The 22,982-nt window shown below is 53.4% G+C and overlaps 1 protein-coding gene across 1 annotated transcript in view; it reads right to left on the bottom strand.

The window, feature by feature from the left end:
• Positions 1–22,982, bottom strand: part of ftsj1 (FtsJ RNA 2'-O-methyltransferase 1) — a 91,427-nt gene that overhangs the window by 62,948 nt on the left and 5,497 nt on the right. Inside the window, exons 4-6 of the mRNA XM_072487873.1 lie at positions 10,476–10,578; positions 8,890–8,968; positions 6,254–6,306 (exon numbers count right to left, since the gene is read on the bottom strand). Of these exons, the coding sequence (XP_072343974.1) occupies positions 6,254–6,306; positions 8,890–8,968; positions 10,476–10,578 (235 nt within the window). The remainder of the gene's footprint in view (positions 1–6,253; positions 6,307–8,889; positions 8,969–10,475; positions 10,579–22,982) is intronic.

Below are 22,982 nucleotides of genomic sequence, written 5' to 3' on the forward strand. Positions count from 1 at the left end.
ACAGGGAGTGGGGAGAATGTGGGACTCGCTCCCACGGGGAGTGGGGAGAATGTGAGACTCGCTCCCACGGGGAGTGGGGAGAATGTGGGGCTCGCTCCCACGGGGAGTGGGGAGAATGTGGGACTCGCTCCCACGGGGAGTGGGGAGAATGTGGGGCGCGCTCCCACAGGGAGTGGGGAGAATGTGCGACAAGCTCCCACGGGGAGTGGGGAGAATGTGCGACTCGCTCCCACGGGGAGTGGGGAGAATGTGGGACTCGCTCCCACGGGGAGTGGGGAGAATGTGGGACTCGCTCCCACAGGGAGTGGGGAGAATGTGGGGCTCACTCCCACAGGGAGTGGGGAGAATGTGGCACTCGCTCCCACGGGGAGTGGGGAGAATGTGGGACTCGCTCCCACAGGGAGTGGGGAGAATGTGGGGCTCACTCCCACAGGGAGTGGGGAGAATGTGGGGCTCGCTCCCACGGGGAGTGGGGAGAATGTGGGACTCGCTCCCACGGGGAGTGGGGAGAATGTGAGACTCGCTCCCACGGGGAGTGGGGAGAATGTGGGGCTCGCTCCCACGGGGAGTGGGGAGAATGTGGGACTCGCTCCCACAGGGAGTGGGGGGAATGTGGGACTCGCTCCCACAGGGAGTGGGGAGAATGTGGGACTCGCTCCCACAGGGAGTGGGGAGAATGTGGGACTCGCTCCCACAGGGAGTGGGGAGAATGTGGGACTCGCTCCCACAGGGAGTGGGGGGAATGTGGGACTCGCTCCCACAGGGAGTGGGGAGAATGTGGGACTCGCTCCCACAGGGAGTGGGGAGAATGTGGGACTCGCTCCCACAGGGAGTGGGGAGAATGTGGGACTCGCTCCCACAGGGAGTGGGGGGAATGTGGGACTCGCTCCCACGGGGAGTGGGGAGAATGTGGGACTCGCTCCCACGGGGAGTGGGGAGAATGTGGGGCGCGCTCCCACAGGGAGTGGGGAGAATGTGCGACAAGCTCCCACGGGGAGTGGGGAGAATGTGCGACTCGCTCCCACGGGGAGTGGGGAGAATGTGGGACTCGCTCCCACGGGGAGTGGGGAGAATGTGGGACTCGCTCCCACGGGGAGTGGGGAGAATGTGGGGCTCGCTCCCACAGGCGGTGGTTGAGGTGAATCGTCTTGATATGTTTAAGGGGAAGGCGGTAAGCTGGATAAACATGGGGGAGTTAGGAATGAAAGGATGGGGGATAAGATGGAGAGGTCCCCCAGCCGCGTGTAACTCGGCCGCGCGCCGGTCCCCCAGTCCCGAGTAACTCGGCCGCTCGCCGGTCCCCCAGTCCCGAGTAACTCGGCCGCTCGCCGGTCCCCCAGTCCCGTGTAACTCGGCCGCTCGCCGGTCCCCCAGTCCCGTGTAACTCGGCCGCGCGCCGGTCCCCCAGTCCCGAGTAACTCGGCCGCTCGCCGGTCCCCCAGTCCCGAGTAACTCGGCCGCTCGCCGGTCCCCCAGCCGCGAGTAACTCGGCCGCTCGCCGGTCCCCCAGCCGCGAGTAACTCGGCCGCTCGCCGGTCCCCCAGCCGCGTGTAACTCGGCCGCTCGCCGGTCCCCCAGTCCCGAGTAACTCGGCCGCGCGCCGGTCCCCCAGTCCCGTGTAACTCGGCCGCGCGCCGGTCCCCCAGTCCCGAGTAACTCGGCCGCTCGCCGGTCCCCCAGTCCCGAGTAACTCGGCCGCTCGCCGGTCCCCCAGCCGCGAGTAACTCGGCCGCTCGCCGGTCCCCCAGCCGCGAGTAACTCGGCCGCTCGCCGGTCCCCCAGCCGCGTGTAACTCGGCCGCTCGCCGGTCCCCCAGTCCCGAGTAACTCGGCCGCTCACCGGTCCCCCAGCCGCGAGTAACTCGGCCGCTCGCCGGTCCCCCAGTCCCGAGTAACTCGGCCGCTCGCCGGTCCCCCAGTCCCGTGTAACTCGGCCGCTCGCAGGTCCCCCAGTCCCGTGTAACTCTGCCGCTCACCGGTCCCCCAGCCGCGAGTAACTCGGCCGCTCGCCGGTCCCCCAGTCCCGTGTAACTCGGCCGCTCACCGGTCCCCCAGCCGCGAGTAACTCGGCCGCTCGCCGGTCCCCCAGTCCCGAGTAACTCGGCCCCTCGCCGGTCCCACAGTCCCGAGTAACTCGGCCGCTCGCCGGTCCCCCAGTCCCGTGTAACTCGGCCGCTCACCGGTCCCCCAGCCGCGAGTAACTTGGCCGCTCGCCGGTCCCCCAGCCGCGAGTAACTCGGCCGCTCGCCGGTCCCCCAGTCCCGTGTAACTCGGCCGCTCGCCGGTCCCCCAGCCGCGAGTAACTCGGCTGCTCGCCGGTCCCCCAGTCCCGTGTAACTCGGCCGCACGCCGGTCCCCCAGCCGCGAGTAACTCGGCCGCTCGCCGGTCCCCCAGTCCCGTGTAACTCGGCCGCACGCCGGTCCCCCAGCCGCGAGTAACTCGGCCGCACGCCGGTCCCCCAGCCGCGAGTAACTCGGCCGCTCGCCGGTCCCCCAGTCCCGAGTAACTCGGCCGCTCGCCGGTCCCCCAGCCGCGAGTAACTCGGCCGCTCGCCGGTCCCCCAGCCGCGAGTAACTCGGCCGCTCGCCGGTCCCCCAGCCGCGAGTAACTCGGCCGCTCGCCGGTCCCCCAGTCCCGTGTAACTCGGCCGCTCGCCGGTCCCCCAGTCCCGTGTAACTCGGCCGCTCGCCGGTCCCCCAGCCGCGTGTAACTCGGCCGCTCGCCGGTTCCCCAGTCCCGAGTAACTCGGCCGCTCGCCGGTCCCCCAGTCCCGTGTAATTCGGCCGCTCGCCGGTCCCCCAGTCCCGTGTAACTCGGCCGCTCGCCGGTCCCCCAGTCCCGAGTAACTCGGCCGCTCGCCGGTCCCCCAGTCCCGTGTAACTCGGCTGCTCGCCGGTCCCCCAGCCGCGTGTAACTCGGCCGCTCGCCGGTCCCCCAGTCCCGAGTAACTCGGCCGCACGCCGGTCCCCCAGCCGCGTGTAACTCGGCCGCTCGCCGGTCCCCCAGCCGCGTGTAACTCGGCCGCTCGCCGGTCCCCCCAGCCCCGTGTAACTCGGCCGCGCGCCGGTCCCCCAGTCCCGAGTAACTCGGCCGCTCGCCGGTCCCCCAGTCCCGAGTAACTCGGCCGCGCGCCGGTCCCCCAGGCCCGAGTAACTCGGCCGCACGCCGGTCCCCCAGCCGCGAGTAACTCGGCCGCGCGCCGGTCCCCCAGTCCCGTGTAACTCGGCCGCACGCCGGTCCCCCAGTCCCGAGTAACTCGGCCGCGCGCCGGTCCCCCAGTCCCGAGTAACTCGGCCGCTCGCCGGTCCCCCAGTCCCGAGTAACTCGGCCGCTCGCCGGTCCCCCAGTCCCGAGTAACTCGGCCGCTCGCCGGTCCCCCAGTCCCGAGTAACTCGGCCGCTCGCCGGTCCCCCAGTCCCGTGTAACTCGGCCGCACGCCGGTCCCCCAGTCCCGAGTAACTCGGCCGCTCGCCGGTCCCCCAGTCCCGTGTAACTCGGCTGCTCGCCGGTCCCCCAGCCGCGTGTAACTCGGCTGCTCGCCGGTCCCCCAGTCCCGTGTAACTCGGCCGCACGCCGGTCCCCCAGTCCCGAGTAACTCGGCCGCTCGCCAGTCCCCCAGCCGCGAGTAACTCGGCCGCACGCCGGTCCCCCAGTCCCGAGTAACTCGGCCGCTCGCCGGTCCCCCAGTCCCGAGTAACTCGGCCGCTCGCCGGTCCCCCAGCCGCGAGTAACTCGGCCGCTCGCCGGTCCCCCAGTCCCGAGTAACTCGGCCGCTCGCCGGTCCCCCAGTCCCGAGTAACTCGGCCGCTCGCCGGTCCCCCAGTCCCGAGTAACTCGGCCGCTCGCCGGTCCCCCAGTCCCGAGTAACTCGGCCGCTCGCCGGTCCCCCAGTCCCGAGTAACTCGGCCGCTCGCCGGTCCCCCAGTCCCGAGTAACTCGGCCGCTCGCCGGTCCCCCAGTCCCGAGTAACTCGGCCGCTCGCCGGTCCCCCAGTCCCGTGTAACTCGGCCGCACGCCGGTCCCCCAGTCCCGTGTAACTCGGCCGCACGCCGGTCCCCCAGTCCCGAGTAACTCGGCCGCTCGCCGGTCCCCCAGCCGCGAGTAACTCGGCCGCACGCCGGTCCCCCAGTCCCGAGTAACTCGGCCGCTCGCCGGTCCCCCAGTCCCGAGTAACTCGGCCGCTCGCCGGTCCCCCAGCCGCGAGTAACTCGGCCGCTCGCCGGTCCCCCAGTCCCGAGTAACTCGGCCGCTCGCCGGTCCCCCAGTCCCGAGTAACTCGGCCGCTCGCCGGTCCCCCAGCCGCGAGTAACTCGGCCGCTCGCCGGTCCCCCAGCCGCGAGTAACTCGGCCGCTCGCCGGTCCCCCAGTCCCGTGTAACTCGGCCGCTCGCCGGTCCCCCAGTCCCGAGTAACTCGGCCGCTCGCCGGTCCCCCAGTCCCGAGTAACTCGGCCGCTCGCCGGTCCCCCAGTCCCGAGTAACTCGGCCGCTCGCCGGTCCCCCAGTCCCGAGTAACTCGGCCGCTCGCCGGTCCCCCAGCCGCGTGTAACTCGGCCGCTCGCCGGTCCCCCAGTCCCGAGTAACTCGGCCGCGCGCCGGTCCCCCAGCCGCGAGTAACTCGGCCGCTCGCCGGTCCCCCAGCCGCGAGTAACTCGGCCGCTCGCCGGTCCCCCAGCCGCGAGTAACTCGGCCGCTCGCCGGTCCCCCAGTCCCGTGTAACTCGGCCGCTCGCCGGTCCCCCAGTCCCGAGTAACTCGGCCGTTCGCCGGTCCCCCAGTCCCGAGTAACTCGGCCGCGCGCCGGTCCCCCAGCCGCGAGTAACTCGGCCGCTCGCCGGTCCCCCAGTCCCGTGTAACTCGGCCGCACGCCGGTCCCCCAGTCCCGAGTAACTCGGCCGCGCGCCGGTCCCCCAGTCCCGTGTAACTCGGCCACTCGCCGGTCCCCCAGCCGCGAGTAACTCGGCCGCGCGCCGGTCCCCCAGTCCCGTGTAACTCGGCCGCTCACCGGTCCCCCAGCCGCGAGTAACTCGGCCGCGCGCCGGTCCCCCAGTCCCGAGTAACTCGGCCGCTCGCCGGTCCCCCAGTCCCGTGTAACTCGGCCACTCGCCGGTCCCCCAGCCGCGAGTAACTCGGCCGCGCGCCGGTCCCCCAGTCCCGTGTAACTCGGCCACTCGCCGGTCCCCCAGTCCCGTGTAACTCGGCCGCTCGCCGGTCCCCCAGTCCCGTGTAACTCGGCCGCGCGCCGGTCCCCCAGTCCCGTGTAACTCGGCCGCGCGCCGGTCCCCCAGCCGCGAGTAACTCGGCCGCACGCCGGTCCCCCAGTCCCGAGTAACTCGGCCGCTCGCCGGTCCCCCAGTCCCGTGTAACTCGGCCGCCCGCCGGTCCCCCAGTCCTGTGTAACTCGGCCGCGCGCCGGTCCCCCAGTCCCGTGTAACTCGGCCGCTCGCCGGTCCCCCAGTCCCGAGTAACTCGGCCGCTCGCCGGTCCCCCAGTCCCGAGTAACTCGGCCGCTCGCCGGTCCCCCAGTCCCGTGTAACTCGGCCGCTCGCCGGTCCCCCAGCCGCGAGTAACTCGGCCGCACGCCGGTCCCCCAGCCGCGAGTAACTCGGCCGCTCGCCGGTCCCCCAGTCCCGAGTAACTCGGCCGCTCGCCGGTCCCCCAGCCGCGAGTAACTCGGCCGCTCGTCGGTCCCCCAGCCGCTAGTAACTCGGCCGCTCGCCGGTCACTGGCGGCGGGACTCTGTACTCTCGCCACGTATCAATGGAATTTCCCAATCAAGCCATCCAATGAAGTGGGGCAGAAACAGCAGCATGGACGAGATGGACCGAATGGTCTGTTTCGATGGTGTAAGTACTACACTGGAAGTCCTTTGTTTCCTAAATCTAAGACACCCTCCCGTGACCGATCCACTTACCTGGATGAGCACTTGGCGCGTCATAACATTCAAGGCTCTGGGACAAGTGCTGGCCAATGGGATTAGGTGGGCAGGTCAGGTGTTTTTCATGTGTTGGTGCAGACTCGACGGGCCGAAGGGCCTCGTCTGCGCTGTGTGAGTCTGAAATTCACTGATAAATGTCCCAAACTGCTTCCCAGTCTGGCTGTGTCCTGCTCACATTTGTCTGAACACCCCATACACAGACAACCAGGAAGGAAAAGGTCCCAAACCCCAGACACTGGGCCCCAGCGAGGGGCAGACAGTGTTGACAAGAGACTGGAACCAGCCGTTAGCAATGAGGCAGGATTGAAGAGGACTTACCGCCAGCAGGAGTTGTGCCTGAATATATTCATCGATATCGTGAAGCCCAGTCACTGCAACGGAGAGAGAAATACAAATGAGTCGTAAGAGAACATAAAAGAAACCAATTCCTGGCGGGATTAGTCAGTTTCCCCGCCACGATCCCGGCCGCACGCGGGCCCCCAGCCGTGTATCTCGGGGTTAGATACAGAGTAAAGCTCCCTCTACACTGTCCCCATCAAACAATCCCAGGACAGGTACAGCACGGGGTTAGATACAGAGTAAAGCTCCCTCCACACTGTCCCCATCAAACACTCCCAGGACAGGTACAGCACGGGGTTAGATACAGAGTAAAGCTCCCTCTACACTGTCCCCATCAAACACTCCCAGGACAGGTACAGCACGGGGTTAGATACAGAGTAAAGCTCCCTCTACACTGTCCCCATCAAACACTCCCAGGACAGGTACAGCACGGGGTTAGATACAGAGTAAAGCTCCCTCTACACTGTCCCCATCAAACACTCCCAGGACAGGTACAGCACGGGGTTAGATACAGAGTAAAGCTCCCTCTACACTGTCCCCATCAAACACTCCCAGGACAGGTACAGCACGGGGTTAGATACAGAGTAAAGCTCCCTCTACACTGTCCCCATCAAACACTCCCAGGACAGGTACAGCACGGGGTTAGATACAGAGTAAAGCTCCCTCTACACTGTCCCCATCAAACACTCCCAGGACAGGTACAGCACGGGATTAGATACAGAGTAAAGCTCCCTCTACACTGTCCCCATCAAACACTCCCAGGACAGGTACAGCACGGGGTTAGATACAGAGTAAAGCTCCCTCTACACTGTCCCCATCAAACACTCCCAGGACAGGTACAGCACGGGGTTAGATACAGAGTAAAGCTCCCTCTACACTGTCCCCATCAAACACTCCCAGGACAGGTACAGCACGGGGTTAGATACAGAGTAAAGCTCCCTCTACACTGTCCCCATCAAACACTCCCAGGACAGGTACAGCACGGGGTTAGGTACAGAGTAAAGCTCCCTCTACACTGTCCCCATCAAACACTCCCAGGACAGGTACAGCACGGGGTTAGATACAGAGTAAAGCTCCCTCTACACTGTCCCCATCAAACACTCCCAGGACAGCTACAGCACGGGGTTAGATACAGAGTAAAGCTCCCTCTACACTGTCCCCATCAAACACTCCCAGGACAGGTACAGCACGGGGTTAGATACAGAGTAAAGCTCCCTCTACACTGTCCCCATCAAACACTCCCAGGACAGGTACAGCACGGGGTTAGATACAGAGTAAAGCTCCCTCTACACTGTCCCCATCAAACACTCCCAGGGCAGGTACAGCACGGGGTTAGATACAGAGTAAAGCTCCCTCTACACTGTCCTCATCAAACACTCCCAGGACAGGTACAGCACGGGGTTAGATACAGAGTAAAGCTCCCTCCACACTGTCCCCATCAAACACTCCCAGGACAGGTACAGCACGGGGTTAGAGACAGAGTAAAGCTCCCTCCACACTGTCCCCATCAAACACTCCTCGGACAGGTACAGCACGGGGTTAGAGACAGAGTAAAGCTCCCTCCACACTGTCCCCATCAAACACTCCCAGGACAGGTACAGCACGGGGTTAGAGACAGAGTAAAGCTCCCTCCACACTGTCCCCATCAAACACTCCCAGGACAGGTACAGCACGGGGTTAGATACAGAGTAAAGCTCCCTCTAAACTGTCCCCATCAAACACTCCCAGGACAGGTACAGCACGGGGTTAGAGACAGAGTAAAGCTCCCTCCACACTGTCCCCATCAAACACTCCCAGGACAGGTACAGCACGGGGTTAGATACAGAGTAAAGCTCCCTCTAAACTGTCCTCTTCAAACACTCCCAGGACAGGTACAGCACGGGGTTAGATACAGAGTAAAGCTCCCTCCACACTGTCCCCATCAAACACTCCCAGGACAGGTACAGCACGGGGTTAGAGACAGAGTAAAGCTCCCTCTACACTGTCCCCATCAAACACTCCCAGGACAGGTACAGCACGGGGTTAGAGACAGAGTAAAGCTCCCTCCACACTGTCCCCATCAAACACTCCCAGGACAGGTACAGCACGGGGTTAGAGACAGAGTAAAGCTCCCTCCACACTGTCCCCATCAAACACTCCCAGGACAGGTACAGCACGGGGTTAGATGCAGAGTAAAGCTCCCTCTACACTGTCCCCATCAAACAGTCCCAGGACAGTTACAGCACGGGGTTAGATACAGAGTAAAGCTCCCTCTGCACTGCCCCCATCAAACACTCCCAGGACAGTTACAGCACGGGGTTAGATGCAGAGTAAAGCTCCCTCTACACTGTCCCCATCAAACTCCCAGGACAGGTACAGCACGGGGTTAGATACAGAGTAAAGCTCCCTCTCCACTGTTATGGAGCTCTTCCAGCTCTAAATGTTTGAACTATTGTCCTCGGCCTCAGACCTCTGCTCCGGACAATGTTCTCGATACGCAATCTCTGCTCTTGGCTAATTCAGGGTCAGGTTTCGATTGGTATTGGTCCTGTGAACCCGGTCACGCCCCAAAATTGCACCAAAATATTGCGTGACACGTTCGCGCACAGCCTGACTCTCTGGCCCTGTAACCGTACCGTCCGGTGCTCCGTCGCACACCACCAGGTCTGCCGCCTGCCCCTCAAAATGTTTGATGATCTCCTGAGCTGTGGAAACCTACAAGACAAGGAGGAGAATACAGTCAGTCTTTAATTTGCTCGCTGGATGTCTGGGCAGTCGGCTTTGCCAACGGCCATTGTCCATCCCCTGATTGTGGCCTCAACTCCTCTTCCCGTGTCATCCGGCGCTGAAGGGCCTCCGCCGGCCGGCGCAAGTTGGCGCATGCGCAGGAGCGCCAGCATTTTTCAAGAACCGCTGGCATGGTTCCTGCGCATGCCCAGGGGGTTTCTTCTCCGTGCCGGCCATGGCGGAGCTATACACAGGCTGCGCGGAGGGAAAGAGTGCCTTCACGGCACAGGCCCGCCCGCAGATCGGTGGGCCCCGATCGCGGGCCAGGCCACCGTGTGGGCCCCACCGCGGCGCTGGTTTCCCCCCCCCCCCCCGCGGCGCTAGATCCCCCCTCCCGCCAAGGACTCCGCAGGCCGCCCTCAGAGAGCCAGGTCCTGCCAGTACAGACCTTGTGTAATTCACGCCGCCAAGACTGGCCAGAAACGTGCCGCCGCTTGGCCCATCGGGGACCGGAGTATCGCCGGGGGGGGCCCACTGTCAACGGCCCCCGGCCGGCGTGGCGCGATCCCCCTCCCCGCCAAAAAAACGGCACCGGACAATTCGGCAGCCGGCGTCGGGGCGGGACACCGCCCCCCACCCCCCCCTGGCGATTCTCCGACCCGGCCGGGGGGGGGTCGGAGAATCCCGCCCCTCATTCCCAAACTGTGTGCCCCTCCCCAGTTCCAGATTTCCCCCCCCCACACAGGGTGGGAACACTGTCTCGACACCTGCCTCGCGGTAGCGCAGTGGTTAGCACAGTTGCTTCACAGCTCCAGGGTCCCAGGTTCGATTCCCGGCTTGGGTCACTGTCCGTGCGGAGTCTGCACGCTCTCCCCGTGTCTGCGTGGCTTTCCTCCGGGTGCTCCGGTTTCCTCCCACAAGTCCCGAAAGACGTGCTTGTTAGGTGAATTGGACATTGTGAATTCTCCCTCTGTGTACCCGAACAGGCGCCGGAATGTGGCGACTAGGGGCTTTTCACAGTAACTTCATTGCAGCGTTTATGTAAGCCTATTTGCGACAATAAAGATTATATTTTTTTAAAATGTGTTTCAATAAGATGACCTCCTCTTCTTCTGAACTCCAAATGGCTTCAGACCCCGACCTGCTCAACCCCTTCCTCACGAGACAAACCCCCTCCATCCCGGGCATGAGGCCAGTGAACCTTCACTGAACCACCTCCGACGCGAGAATATCCCTCCTTAAGGAGACGGAAACTCTGTGCGGTACTCTAGGTGTGGTCGCACCAAGGCCCTTTTAGCAAGACCTCTCTACTTTTGTTCTCTAACCCCCTCGTAATAAAGTCCATTTTGCCTTGATGAGCCACCATCTTGAACCGCTGCCGTCTGTGTGGTGTGGGTACACCCTCAGTGCCGTTAGGATGGAGGGGACGTCTGGATTGTAACCCGGCCACAGTGTTCAACAAGCATTCCCGAATGTATCCCCTCCCCCAGGTTACCTTGGTGATGTCTCCCTGGATCTGGATGACCCCAGGGAGCGGAGCCATGGCCTGTAGATCCACGGCGACGATTTTGATTTCCGAGCTGTTGGGATCTTCCCTCCTGGCCGGGTGGGGGGGGGGGGGGGGGAGCAAAAGAATAGAAAGGTCAGGTGGTTGGGGGATGGGGGGGGGGGGGAAAGATGCTATTATTTGTCAAAGTTCTAGCAAGCCTCCGATGGTGTTACCATGATTTGTCTCAGAGTTGGAAGCAAGTCTCCCAGTGGCCAGCTCCTGCAACTACACCGTGACAGTTGACATACAAAAAACTATTTGGCACCTCGGAGCCTCCCAGTGGCCATCACCCGTATCTGCACCATGAAAGGTGACATAACAAAAATAACATTGTTCCTCAGAGCCTTCTGGTGGCCATCACCGGCAACTACACCGTGACGGTCAACGTAGCAATAATCCTGTGCCTCCCCAAAGCCACCGGGTGCGGCCATCCCCCACAGCTGCACCGTGACGGTTTACATAGGAAAAATATTTCTGCTCTTTGGTGCCACCCAGTGGCAGCAGGCTTCAATTACACCACGATGGTTGACATGGGGGGAAAAAAGATCTGCACATGACAGCCGCCCGTGGCCAATGCATGATGGGATGTAGACAGGTCGGGTAAGTGGGTATGTGGCATTTGGAATACAGTGTGGTAAAGTGCAAAGTTTTATTGGAGAAATCAAAAGCCAAGAGGCTAAGGAACATTTCCATTCGGAGGGACGTGGGAGTCCGTGCACATGAATGACAGAGCGTTAACATGCAGATACAACAAGCAATTGGGAAGGCAAGTGTGTGTTCACCTTCATTGCAATGGGATTGGAATAGAACATAGAACAAAGAACAGCACAGTACAGGCCCTTCGGCCCACGATGTTGTGCCGACCATTTATCCTAATCTAAGATCAACCTAACCTCCACCCCTTCAATTCACTGCTGTCCATGTGCCTGTCCAAGAGTCGCTTAAATGTCCCTAATGACTCTGACTCCACCACCTCTGCTGGCAGTGCATTCCACACACCCACCACTCTCTCTGTGTAAAGAACCTCTGACATCTCCCCTATACCTTCCTCCAATCACCTTAAAATTATGTCCCCCTCGTGACAGCCATTTCCACCCTGGGGAAATGTCTCTAGCTATCCACTCTATCCATGCCTCTCATCACCTTGTACACCTCTATCGAGTCACCTCTCTGCCTTCTTCGCTCCAGTGAGAAAAGACCTAGCTCCCTCAACCTTTCTTCATAAGACATGCCCTCCAGTCCAGGCAGCATCCTGGTAAATCTCCTCTGTACCCCCTCCAAAGCATCCACATCCTTCCTATAATGAAGCGACCAGAACTGGACACAATATTCCAAGTGTGGTCTAAATAGAGTTTTATAAAGCTGCAGCAAATCCTCGCGGCTCTTAAACTCAATCCCCCTGTTAATGAAAGCCAACACACCATATGTCTTCTTAGCAACCCTGTCAACTTGGGTAGCAACTTTGAGGGATCTATATACGTGGACCCCAAGATCCCTCTGTTTCTCCACACTTCCAAAAATCCTGCCTTTAACCCTGTATTCAGCACTCTGTATCCAGACAGCCAAATTTTCCTGTATCCCATGCCCCCTAACTTTCTGAATGAGCCTACCATGAGGAACCTTCTCAAATACCTTACCGAAATCCATATACACCACATCCACTGCCCGACCTCCATCAATGGGTCTCGTCACATCCTCAAAGAATTCAATGAGGATTGTGAGGCATGACCTGCCCCTCACAAAGCCATGCTGACTATCTTTAATCAAACTATGTTTTTCTAAATAATCATAAATCCCATCTCTCAGAATACTTTCCAATATTTTGCTCACCACAGACGTAAAACTAATAGGTCTATAATTCCCAGGGATTTCCCTATTTCCTTTCTTGAACAGGGGAACATTCGCCTCCCTCCAATCATCCGGTACTACTCCAGTGGAGAGTGAGGTCGCAAAGATCATCGCGAATGGCGCAGCAATCTCCTCCCCCGCTTCCCATAGTAACCTTGGGTATATCCCATCAGGCCCAGGGGACTTATCTATCCTGATGCTTTTCAAAATTTTGTTATGGGCGAGGTGTTTTCAGAATCCCAAAATGTATCATGGAGTTCAACCAACCTCCCCTTTAATGCTATTTGTTGCTTTCCCGAGCACACGGCTTGTTCCCTAGGTGTGGGATTACAATTATGGACACGTGGGTTTTTAAACACAAAACAATGTTTATTCTATGAACTCAACTTAACCTCTTAAATAAACATTGGATCTCTTAACACCCCTTACTTCAAAGATAACCACGAAAACATTACAACACTAAATAATCCTTCAGTTATTCCTTTCAACATCCAAGAGACTTAAACACCTTTAAACAGAAACATATCAGGTTAAAGGCTTTACTATTATGAGTTTAAATCACCCAAATGATCCAGAGATAGTCTTTCATGGCAGAGATCACAGCAAATCCAGCTCACTGCAAACACAGGCACACACCCAAGCTCTTTTCCTCAAAACTAAAAACTTCAAAATGGCTGAGCTCAACTCCACCCACTCTCTGACATCACTGTTTTCTTAAAGGTACATTGCTTAAACATCTATTTCTTAAAGGTACTCTCACATGAAACCTCCCCCCAAGAAAAAAAAAGCCATCATGTTCAAGATGGTTTCATTTTTCATTTTTGCACCATCCACTAAGAAATGTACACAGTAAATATACCTTTTCATTTTTTAAAAATTAAAACAACACATGCAAACAGGTATAATAATAGTCCATTTGTCTTTGTTCTTCTTCCTCCAACCGAAATCCTTCTCGATTGACAGTCTCTTTGAACAAAATCTCTGCACGATCCATCCATTCCTCTACTCCTCGGCATTTCTCTTTAGAATCAGATACTTTTGTTCAATCTGACCACAGAGTCCCTTGCAATTTCCAATACAAGAGCATTGGTGATCACAGCGTTCAGGCAGTCAAACGCCTGTCAGAAGTCCGCTGTCCATTGAATTTTTTTAACGTTTCTTCAGCAATTCCATCATGGAGTAATCACGCCACAAAACCTTTGCACAACTGTTCGATCAAATCCACTCATGCTAAGAAATCGCATTATTTCCCTTCGTCTTGAGGGTATCGGAAACCCCACTAGGAAAGTGATTCGGGCTTCTCCAAATTCACTTTCGGCTAGGTTCATCACCAAACCTGCCTCCTGAAGTCGATCGAAGAACTCCATACGATGTTTTAAATGTTCTTTCCATGTCTGGAAGTTGTAAATAAAAGCAGATTGTCTCACTTTCTCAATGCAATCCTTCAAACGTGGGATAGGATAAAAGTCCGTTCTTGTAACTACATTCACCTTTCGATAGTCCACACACAACCATTGGGTACCGTCTGGTTTAGGTACCATCACTATGGGTGAGCTCCATTGGCTGCAACTCACTTCAATTATGCCATTCTTCAGCATACTCTCAATCTCTCTGTTAACCTGTGCCAATTTTAAAGGATTAAGTCTATATGGATGTTGTTTGATAGGAACAGCATTTCCCACATCTACATCATGTAAAGCCATTTTAGTACTTCCCAATTTGGCTCTACAAACTTGCCCATGTGATATCAATAACTCTTTCAGGTCAGTTTGTTTTTCCTCTGGAACGTAACTGAACAATTCATCCCAATTTTTAAGAACATCCTCATTTTCCAATTTAATTTGAGGTATGTCAAATTCACAAGTCATCTGGATTTGGTTCGTCACTTTGAGTTAGAATCATTAAAACCTCCTTTTTCTCTTCTTCCCTTTCAAAGTGGGGCTGGTTTAGCACACTGGGCTAAATCGCTGGCTTTTAAAGCCGACCAAGGCAGGCCAGCAGCACGGTTCGATTCCCGTACCAGCCTCCCCGAACAGGCGCCGGAATGTGGCGACTAGGGGCTTTTCACAGTAACTTCATTGAAGCCTACTCGTGACAATAAGCGAGTTTCATTTCAAGTACCTTTTAAGCATATTCACATGACACACTCGGTGAGTCTTCCTTCTATCTGGTGTTTTTAACCACATAATTCACCTCACTTAATTTCCTTTCAATCTGATACGGTCCACAAAACCTAGCTTTTAAAGGGTCCCCTACCACTGGTAACAACACTAAAACTTTATCCCCACTGGTAAAACTACGAATGTTGGATTTCTTGTCCACTATCCGTTTCATCACATTTTGTGCAACTTTCAAATGTTGTCTCGCCAATTCACCTGCTCTATTTAATCGTTCCCTAAAATTTGACACGTAATCCAATAGTGTAATTTCCGATTTCTCACCCACCAATTTTTCCTTAATTAATTGCCTATGTCCTCTTACCTCATGACCTAAAATTAGTTCAAAAGGACTGAATTTGGTTGCCTCATTAGGTGCATCCCTAATTGCAAACAATACGAATGGGATTCCTTTATCCCAATCCTCTGGATAATCTTGACAATACGCCTTCAACATTGCCTTTAATGTCTGATGCCACCTTTCTAACGCTCCCTGCGATTCTGGATGGTTCGCAGTTGATTTAAATTGTTTTATTCCTAAGCAATCCATAACTTCTTTGAATAACTTTGAAGTAAAATTCGATCCTTGATCCGATTGAATTTCTGTGGGTAGTCCATATCTCGTAAAGAATTTAAGTAACTCCTCCACAATCCTTTTAGCTGCAACATTACGTACTGGAATGGCCTCTGGAAACCTAGTAGACACATCCATTATAGTCAAAAGATATTGATTCCCACTTTTTGTTTGAGGAAGCGGTCCTACACAATCAATTAGGACTCTCGTAAAAGGTTCCTCAAATGCTGGAATGGGATTTAAGGGTGCTGGTTTTATCACTGCTTGAGGTTTCCCTATCACTTGACATGTGTGACATGATTGACAAAATTTAACTATATCTTTATGTAGTCCAGGCCAATAAAAATGTTTCTGGATTTTAGCTTGAGTTTTCCTCATTCCCAAATGACCTCCCACTGGTACCCCATGTGCAACTCGCAACACCTCCTTTCTATACCCCACCGGCAATACTACTTGATGAACTTCTGCCCACATTTCACCCGCCTGCATATGATCAGGTCGGCATTTTCTCATCAAGACATCATTTTTGCGGTAATAACACTCTGGTGTACTCTCAGATCCCTCTTCTGTATATGCTTTCAGATATCGGTTTTATTGCTACATCTTTCTGTTGTAACTCCGCCAATTTTCCTGAGCTAAAAATATCAGCCTCATCCTCCACCTGTTCTTGTTCTTTTTCAAACATCTGATCAAAAATTGTTTCTGATAATTGCACTTCAACTTCATCTTCACTCTTTGATTTCTCCTCTTGTCTTAACCTGTGACTTTGCGACCTTGTTACTACACAATCCGGAAAAATCCCAGGATATTCGTCCTTCAACACTTCAGTTGACTGATTTTCCAACGGCTTATCGATCACAGAAGGCATCACTCCCACCTGTGATCCAGCTGTATCATTACCCAAGATAAACTGTATTCCTGGATAAGATAGTTCCTCTATTACTCCTACTACCACTTCACCACTCTTCACTGGATTTTGCAACCTTACCTTATATAATGGAACGCTACTCCTCTCACCCTGAATTCCACATATCACCACCTTTTCTGGCAACATTCTTCCCAAACGACGAAATTCCTCATCTCTTACCATTAAAGATTGACTAGCCCCTGTATCTCTTAAAATTGTGACTTCTTTACCTGCTCCTCCTGATACACGAGTAAACTTTACCCACACAAGTAAATTCTTTAAAGACATCTGGCACCTTCTTAACAATTACTTCTTGAACGGGCTGTACAATCATTTGCACCTCCTTCGTTTCCCTTGGGCTTTCCTTTACCACTCTAACAAACCCCACTGTCTTACCCTGTTTTACCACATCAGCCTTTCCAATGCTTTTCTTCAACCACCAACACTGTGGCTTTACATGGCCTAGTTTATTACAGTGAAAACATTTGAAACTTTTCATCTCTTTTCCACCCTCCTGGATTTCTTTTTTAATCTGAGGTACACTCTCTTCATTGTCTCCCATCAGATCACCTTTACCTTTACCACTTGAGTATTTCTCATGTCCCCAGTTTCTATCCCTCACCGGCTGAAACTGATGTTGGAAACCAATCTTTGATTTATGAACTAATTCATAATCATCTGCCATTTCCGCTGCTAATCTCGCAGTTTTAACCCTCTGCTCTTCCACATGAGTTCTCACTACATCAGGAATTGAATTTTTAAACTCCTCCAAAAGTATAATTTCTCTGAGAGCTTCATACGTTTGGTCTATTTTCAAAGCCCTTATCCACCTATCAAAATTACTCTGTTTGAGCCTTTCAAACTCCATGTATGTTTGACCAAATTCTTTCCTTAAATTTCTAAACCTTTGTCTGTAAGCTTCAGGCACTAGCTCATATGTACTTAAGATGGATTTCTTCATCTCCTCATACGTCCCAGATACCTCCTCTGATAGTGATGCAAACACTTCACTAGCTCTACCTACCAGCTTTGTTTGAATCAGTAATACCCACATGTCCTGTGGCCATTGCATTTGTTTAGCTACCTTCTCAAATGAAATGAAAAAGGCTTCCACTTCCTTCTCGTCAAACCTTGGCAATACTTGGACATATTTAAATAGATCCCCACCAAGCCTTCAACTATGACGCTCTTTCTCACTATCCTCATCATTATCATCCAACTGTACGTTTCCCTTTACATCTGCCAATTTTAACTGACTTTCATGTTTCATGGCCATTTTCTGAAGTTCAAACTCCCCCTCTTTATCTTTTTCCCTGATCTGTATCTCCCTTTCTTTTTCTTTTTGTTCTGGTAGGGCTATTCTTTTTTTCTCCTTTCTTCTCTCTCCTTTTCCTCTCTCTCTCTTTCTTTTTCCGCTCACTCTCTTTCATATTCAAGCCGCTTTAACTCTTTTCTCATGTTCCATTTGTTTAATTTGCAACTAAATTTTTGCCAATTCCCATGAGTCAAACTCTATCTCAGGCAACATTTAATGCTTAACCACCGCCATTATGACCTAATCTTTTCGCATTTTGTCAGGTAATGTTAACTGCAATGTTTTTGCCAGACCCAACAGTCTGCGTTTAGTCTCTGTCCGAAAGGTACTGCGTGTGACAGTCTCCACCCCCAAAAACATCTGAGCCTCTGAAAGAGCCATTGTCCACAACACACTCCCCACTTAAACTAAAATACCACACCGGAAAAGCAACAATCCTTCACTGTCTTTAAGTTCACAAAAGCCAATCCCTGAAATAGATAGACTTTTATCCCCCTCGAGCCCCCAATTGTTATGGGAGACACGTTTTCAGAACCCCAAAATGTATCATGGAGTTCAACCAACCTCACCCTTTAATGTATTGTTGCTTTTCCGAGCACACGGCTTGTTCTCCAGGTGTGGGATTACAATTATGGACACGCGGATTTTTAAACACAACACAAATGTTTATTTCATGAACTCAACTTAACCTCTTAAATAAACATTGGATCTCTTAACACCCCTTACTTCAAAGATAACCCCGAAAACATTACAACACTAAATAATCCTTCAGTTATTCCTTTCAACATCTGAGAGACTTAACATCTTTAAACAGAAACACATCAGGTTAAAGGCTTTACTATTATGAGTTTAAATCACCCAAATGATCTAGAGATAGTCTTTCATGGCAGAGATCACAGCAAATCCAGCTCACTGCAAACACAGACATACACCCAAGCTCTTTTCCTCAAAACTAAAATCTTCAAAATGGCTGAACTGAGCTCAGCTCCACCCACTCTCCGACATCACTGTTTTCTTAAAGGTACATTGCTTAAACATCCATTTCTTAAAGGTGCTCTCACATGACAATTTCCAGCACATCCTCCTTCTTAATATCAACCTGTTTCACACTGTTCTCACGAACAACAAGGACCCTCTCTCTAGTGAATACTGAAGCAAAATATTCATTTAGGGCCTCTCCCATCTCCTCAGATTCTAGGCACAAGTTCCCTCCACTGACCCTGATCGGCCCTACTCTCACTCTGATCATCCTCTTATTTCTCACACAAGTGTAGAACGCCTTGGGGTTTTCCCTAATCCTTTCCGCCAGGGCTTTTTGATGCCCCCTTCTGGCTCACCTCAGTCCATTTATGAGTTCCTTCCTGGCTACCTTGTAACCCTCTAGAGCTGTGCCAGATCCTTGCTTCCTCAACTTTACGTAAGCTTCCTTCTTCCTGTTATGGCCCAGGGTTTAGAGAACCCTAAAGTGTATCATGGAGTTCACCTGACCCACAACTTTTAATAGATTGTGGTATGGGGAGCACACGGCCCACTCTACATGTGTGGGACAGCAGAAATGGAAAAGTATTTTTTAAAGCAAAACAATGTTTATTCTATGAACTCAAGTTAACCTTTTTAAAACATACAGTGAACATCTTAGCAACCATTAATTCAAATACAACCCCCAACACTAAGTAAACCTTTAAGCTTTCCTTTTTAACATCCATACGACTTAAAAAACAAAACCTTTATCAGAAGCACATCAGGTTAAAGTCACTACTGAAAACATTTAGATTCTGAATTCACCAAATGATCAAGAGATAGTCTTTTGATGGCAGAGAGAACAGCAGCACACCTGCTTGGTCTGGCTTCAGCTCCCAACACTGAAAACAAAACTTAAAACACACCCTGCAGCCTGCTCAAAAACGAAAGTTAAAAGCTGACAAGGCAACCCAGCTCCACCCACTCTCTGACATCACTGCAGTAGTAAACACCCATTTCTTAAAGGTACTCTCACTACCGATATTTATATACACACCCATTTATAAACACCCATTTCTTAAAGGTACTCTCACATGACACTTTCTCTTGACGAGAAGCTCCACTTCTCTTGTCATCCAAGGCTCCTTCACCTTACCATTCCTTCCTCGTCTCAGTGGGACAAAACTATCCAACACTCGCAGCAAGTGCTCCTTAAACAACACCCACATTACTGTTGTGCATTTCCCCAAGAACAGTTGTTCCCACTTTATGCTCCTCAGCTCCTGTCTAATAGTAGTATAATTTCCCCTCCCCCAATTAAATACCTTCCCATACTGTCTGTTCCTATCCCTCTCCATGAGTATGGTAAAGGTCAAGGAGTTGTGGTCACTGTCACCGAAATGCTCTCCCACCGAGACATCTGACACCTGGCCTGGTTCATTGCCGAGCATCAAGTCCAATATGGTCTCCCCCCTAGTCGGCCTATCACCATACCCTTCCTGTACACACCTGACAAAATCTGCTCCATCCAAACCATTTGCACTAAGGAGGTTCCAGTCAATATTAGGGAAGTTGAAGTCACCCATGACAACAACCGTTACTTCTGCACTTTTCCAAGATCTGCCGCCCAACCTGTTCCTTTATCTCTCTGCTGCTATTGTGGGGTCTATAGAAAACTCCCAATAAAGTGACTGCTCCTTTCTTGTTTCTGACTTCCACCCATACTGACTCAGTAGACAAACACTCTCCAACTACCTTTTCTGCAGCTGTGGTGCACTCCCTAATTAACGGTGCCACTCCCCCTCCTCTTTTACCCCCCTCCCTATTCTTCTGAAAACATCTAAACCCCGGAACATCTAACAACCATTCCTGCCCCTGTGAAATCCATATCTCAGTAATGGCCACAACATCGTAGTTCCAAGTACTGATCCATGTCTAAGTTCATCTCCCTTCTTCCTGACACTCCTTGCATTGAAACAGACACACTTGAACCCATTCCACTGAGTGCAACTTTGCCCTATCAATTGTGTATCCTTCCTCACAGACTTGCTGCAGACTATTTCTGCCTGTTCAACAGCTACCCTATCCTCTGATCCATAGATCTGGTTCCCATCCCCCTGCCAAACTAGTTTAAACCCTCCCGAAGAGCTCTAGCAAACCTCCCACCCAGGATATTGGTGCCCCTCCAGTTTAGGTGCAATCCATCCTTTATGTACAGGTCCCACCTTCCCCAGAAGATACCCCAATGATCCACATATCTGAAGCCTTCCCTCCTGCACCAGCCCTGTAGCCACGTGTTCAGCTGCACTCGCTCTCTGTTCCTTGCCTCACTTGAACGTGACACCGGTAGCAATCCTGAGTTCACTAATCTGCTTGTACTGCTCTTTGGCTTCCAACCCAACTCCCTAAAATCACTTTTTAGATCCTCATCCCTTTTCCTAGCTATGTCGTTGGTGCCTATGTGCACCACGACTTCTGGTTGCTCCCCCTCCCCCTTAAGGATCCTGTAGACTCGATCTGAGACATCCCTGGCCCTGGCACCCGGGAGGCAACATACCTTCCGGGAGTCTCGCTCGCGACCACAGAATCTATCCATTCCACTAACCATTCAGTCTCCTATCACTATTGCTTTTCTATTCTCACCCCTTCCCTTCTGAGCCACAGAGCCAGACTCAGTGTCAGAGAACTGGTCGCTAGGGGCTTCCCCCGGTAGGTCATCCCCCCCAACAGCATCCAAAACGGTATACTTGTTTTGAAGGGGAACGGCCACGAGGGATCCCTGTACTGTCTGCCTGTTTGTTTTCTTTCCCCTGACTGTAACCCAGCTACTCTTTTCCTGTACCTTGGGTGTGGCTACCTCCCTGTAACTCTTCTCAATCACCCCCTCTGCCTCCCGGATGATCCGAAGTTCATCCAGCTCCAGTTCCCTAACGCGGTCTCGGAGGAGCTGGAGTTGGGTGCACTTCCCACAGGTATAGTCAGCGGGGACAGCGGTGGTATCCCTCACCATCCACATCCTACAGGAGGAGCATGAAACTGCCTTAACCTCCATTCCCTCTGATCTTACAGAATATAACTGCCCTGTGGACCAACTGGACCTCCGCCCTCCGACTCTGCTCCCAGTCAGCTGCACTGTCTGTAAACCCCTGGCTCCCTTCACGCTCTTTGTGGAAATGTAGGAAATGAAATGAAAGGAGCACCTTGCTCCCTCCTCACCTAACTCCCTCAGTCACCAAAGTCTCACTATAGCACTCAAATGCACCCAAATTCAGCACTCCCTCAATCACCAAACTCTTACTATAGCACTCAAATGCACCCAAATTCAGCACTCCCTCAGTCACCAAACTCTTACTATAGCACTCAAATGCACCCAAATTCAGCACTCCCTCAGTCACCAAACTCTTACTATAGCACTCAAATGCACCCAGATTCAGCACTCAGTGCAAACAAAGTCTGCACTGTCGCTGGCTCGCCTTTGCACTGTGTGACTAGCCTCTGAAAATTGGCCTAATCCAATTAACAAGCTCCAGCTGCAAGTAGAACCTCTGTTTAAAGCTGATTGAAAACTCACCTTCTTCTAAACCCAAACAGCAACTTTTAAGTTCATTAACTAAATGAAAGAAAGACTAGACTTTAGGTAAAAATGAACCCTCAATACAAGAGTTGCTGCAATTATACAGGGCATCGGTGAGACTGGACTAGAGCAAGATGTACAGTTTTGGTCTCCTTATCTAAAGGAAGGATATACTTACCCTGTGGAGAACGCGATGTTCATCAGACTGATTTCTGATGGGGGGGGGGGGGGGGTATTGCCCTATGAAGAGAGATTGAAGAGAACATAGAAACTGGAAGCTGGAGGAGGCAATTTGAGCCTGCGCCAACATTTATTATGATGGCTGATGATCCAACTCAACAACCTATTCCCCCTCCATATTGTTTGATCCCTTTAGCCCCAAGAGCTATATCTAACTGCTCCTTAAAAACATATGCTTTGTCCTTAACTACTTCCTGTGGTAACGGATTCCACAGGCCGACCACTCTCTGGGTGAAGAAATTTCTCCCCATCTCTTTCCAAAATGGTCTCCCCCGTATCCTCAGACTGTGACCCCTGGTTCTGGACTCCCCCCACCATCGAGAACATCCTTCCTGCAACTACCCTGTCCAGTCCTGTTCGAATTTTATAGGGTTCTAGGAGATCCTCCCCTGGGGGTCATACCCGGCACAAAGGAGGTTGCTTGTGGTTATTAGAGGTCAGTCAGCTCAATCCCGGGACATCACTGCAGGAGTTCCTCAGGGGAGTGTCCTACGCCCAACCATCTTCAGCTGCTTCATCAATGACCTCCATTCCACCACAACGTCAGATGTGAGGTGTTTGTTGATGTTCAGCACCATTCGCGACTCCTCAGACACTGAAACAGTCCACGTGCAAATGCAGCAAGACCCGGACAATATCCAGGCTCGGGCTGACAAGTAACATTTGTACTTGGTTGGACACAATGACCATCTCCAATCAAAGGGAATCTAACCATCGCCCCATTACATTCAATAGCATTACCATCTCTGAATCCCCCCACTATCAACATCCTGGGGGGGGGGTTACCATTGATCAGAAACTGATCTGGACCAACCATATAAATATTGTGGCTACCAGAGCAGGTCAGGGGCTCAAATCCACCTCCTGACTCTTCCAAAG

This window comes from Scyliorhinus torazame, chromosome 22, assembly GCF_047496885.1.
Source record: "Scyliorhinus torazame isolate Kashiwa2021f chromosome 22, sScyTor2.1, whole genome shotgun sequence".
NCBI classification, from domain to species: domain Eukaryota; kingdom Metazoa; phylum Chordata; class Chondrichthyes; order Carcharhiniformes; family Scyliorhinidae; genus Scyliorhinus; species Scyliorhinus torazame.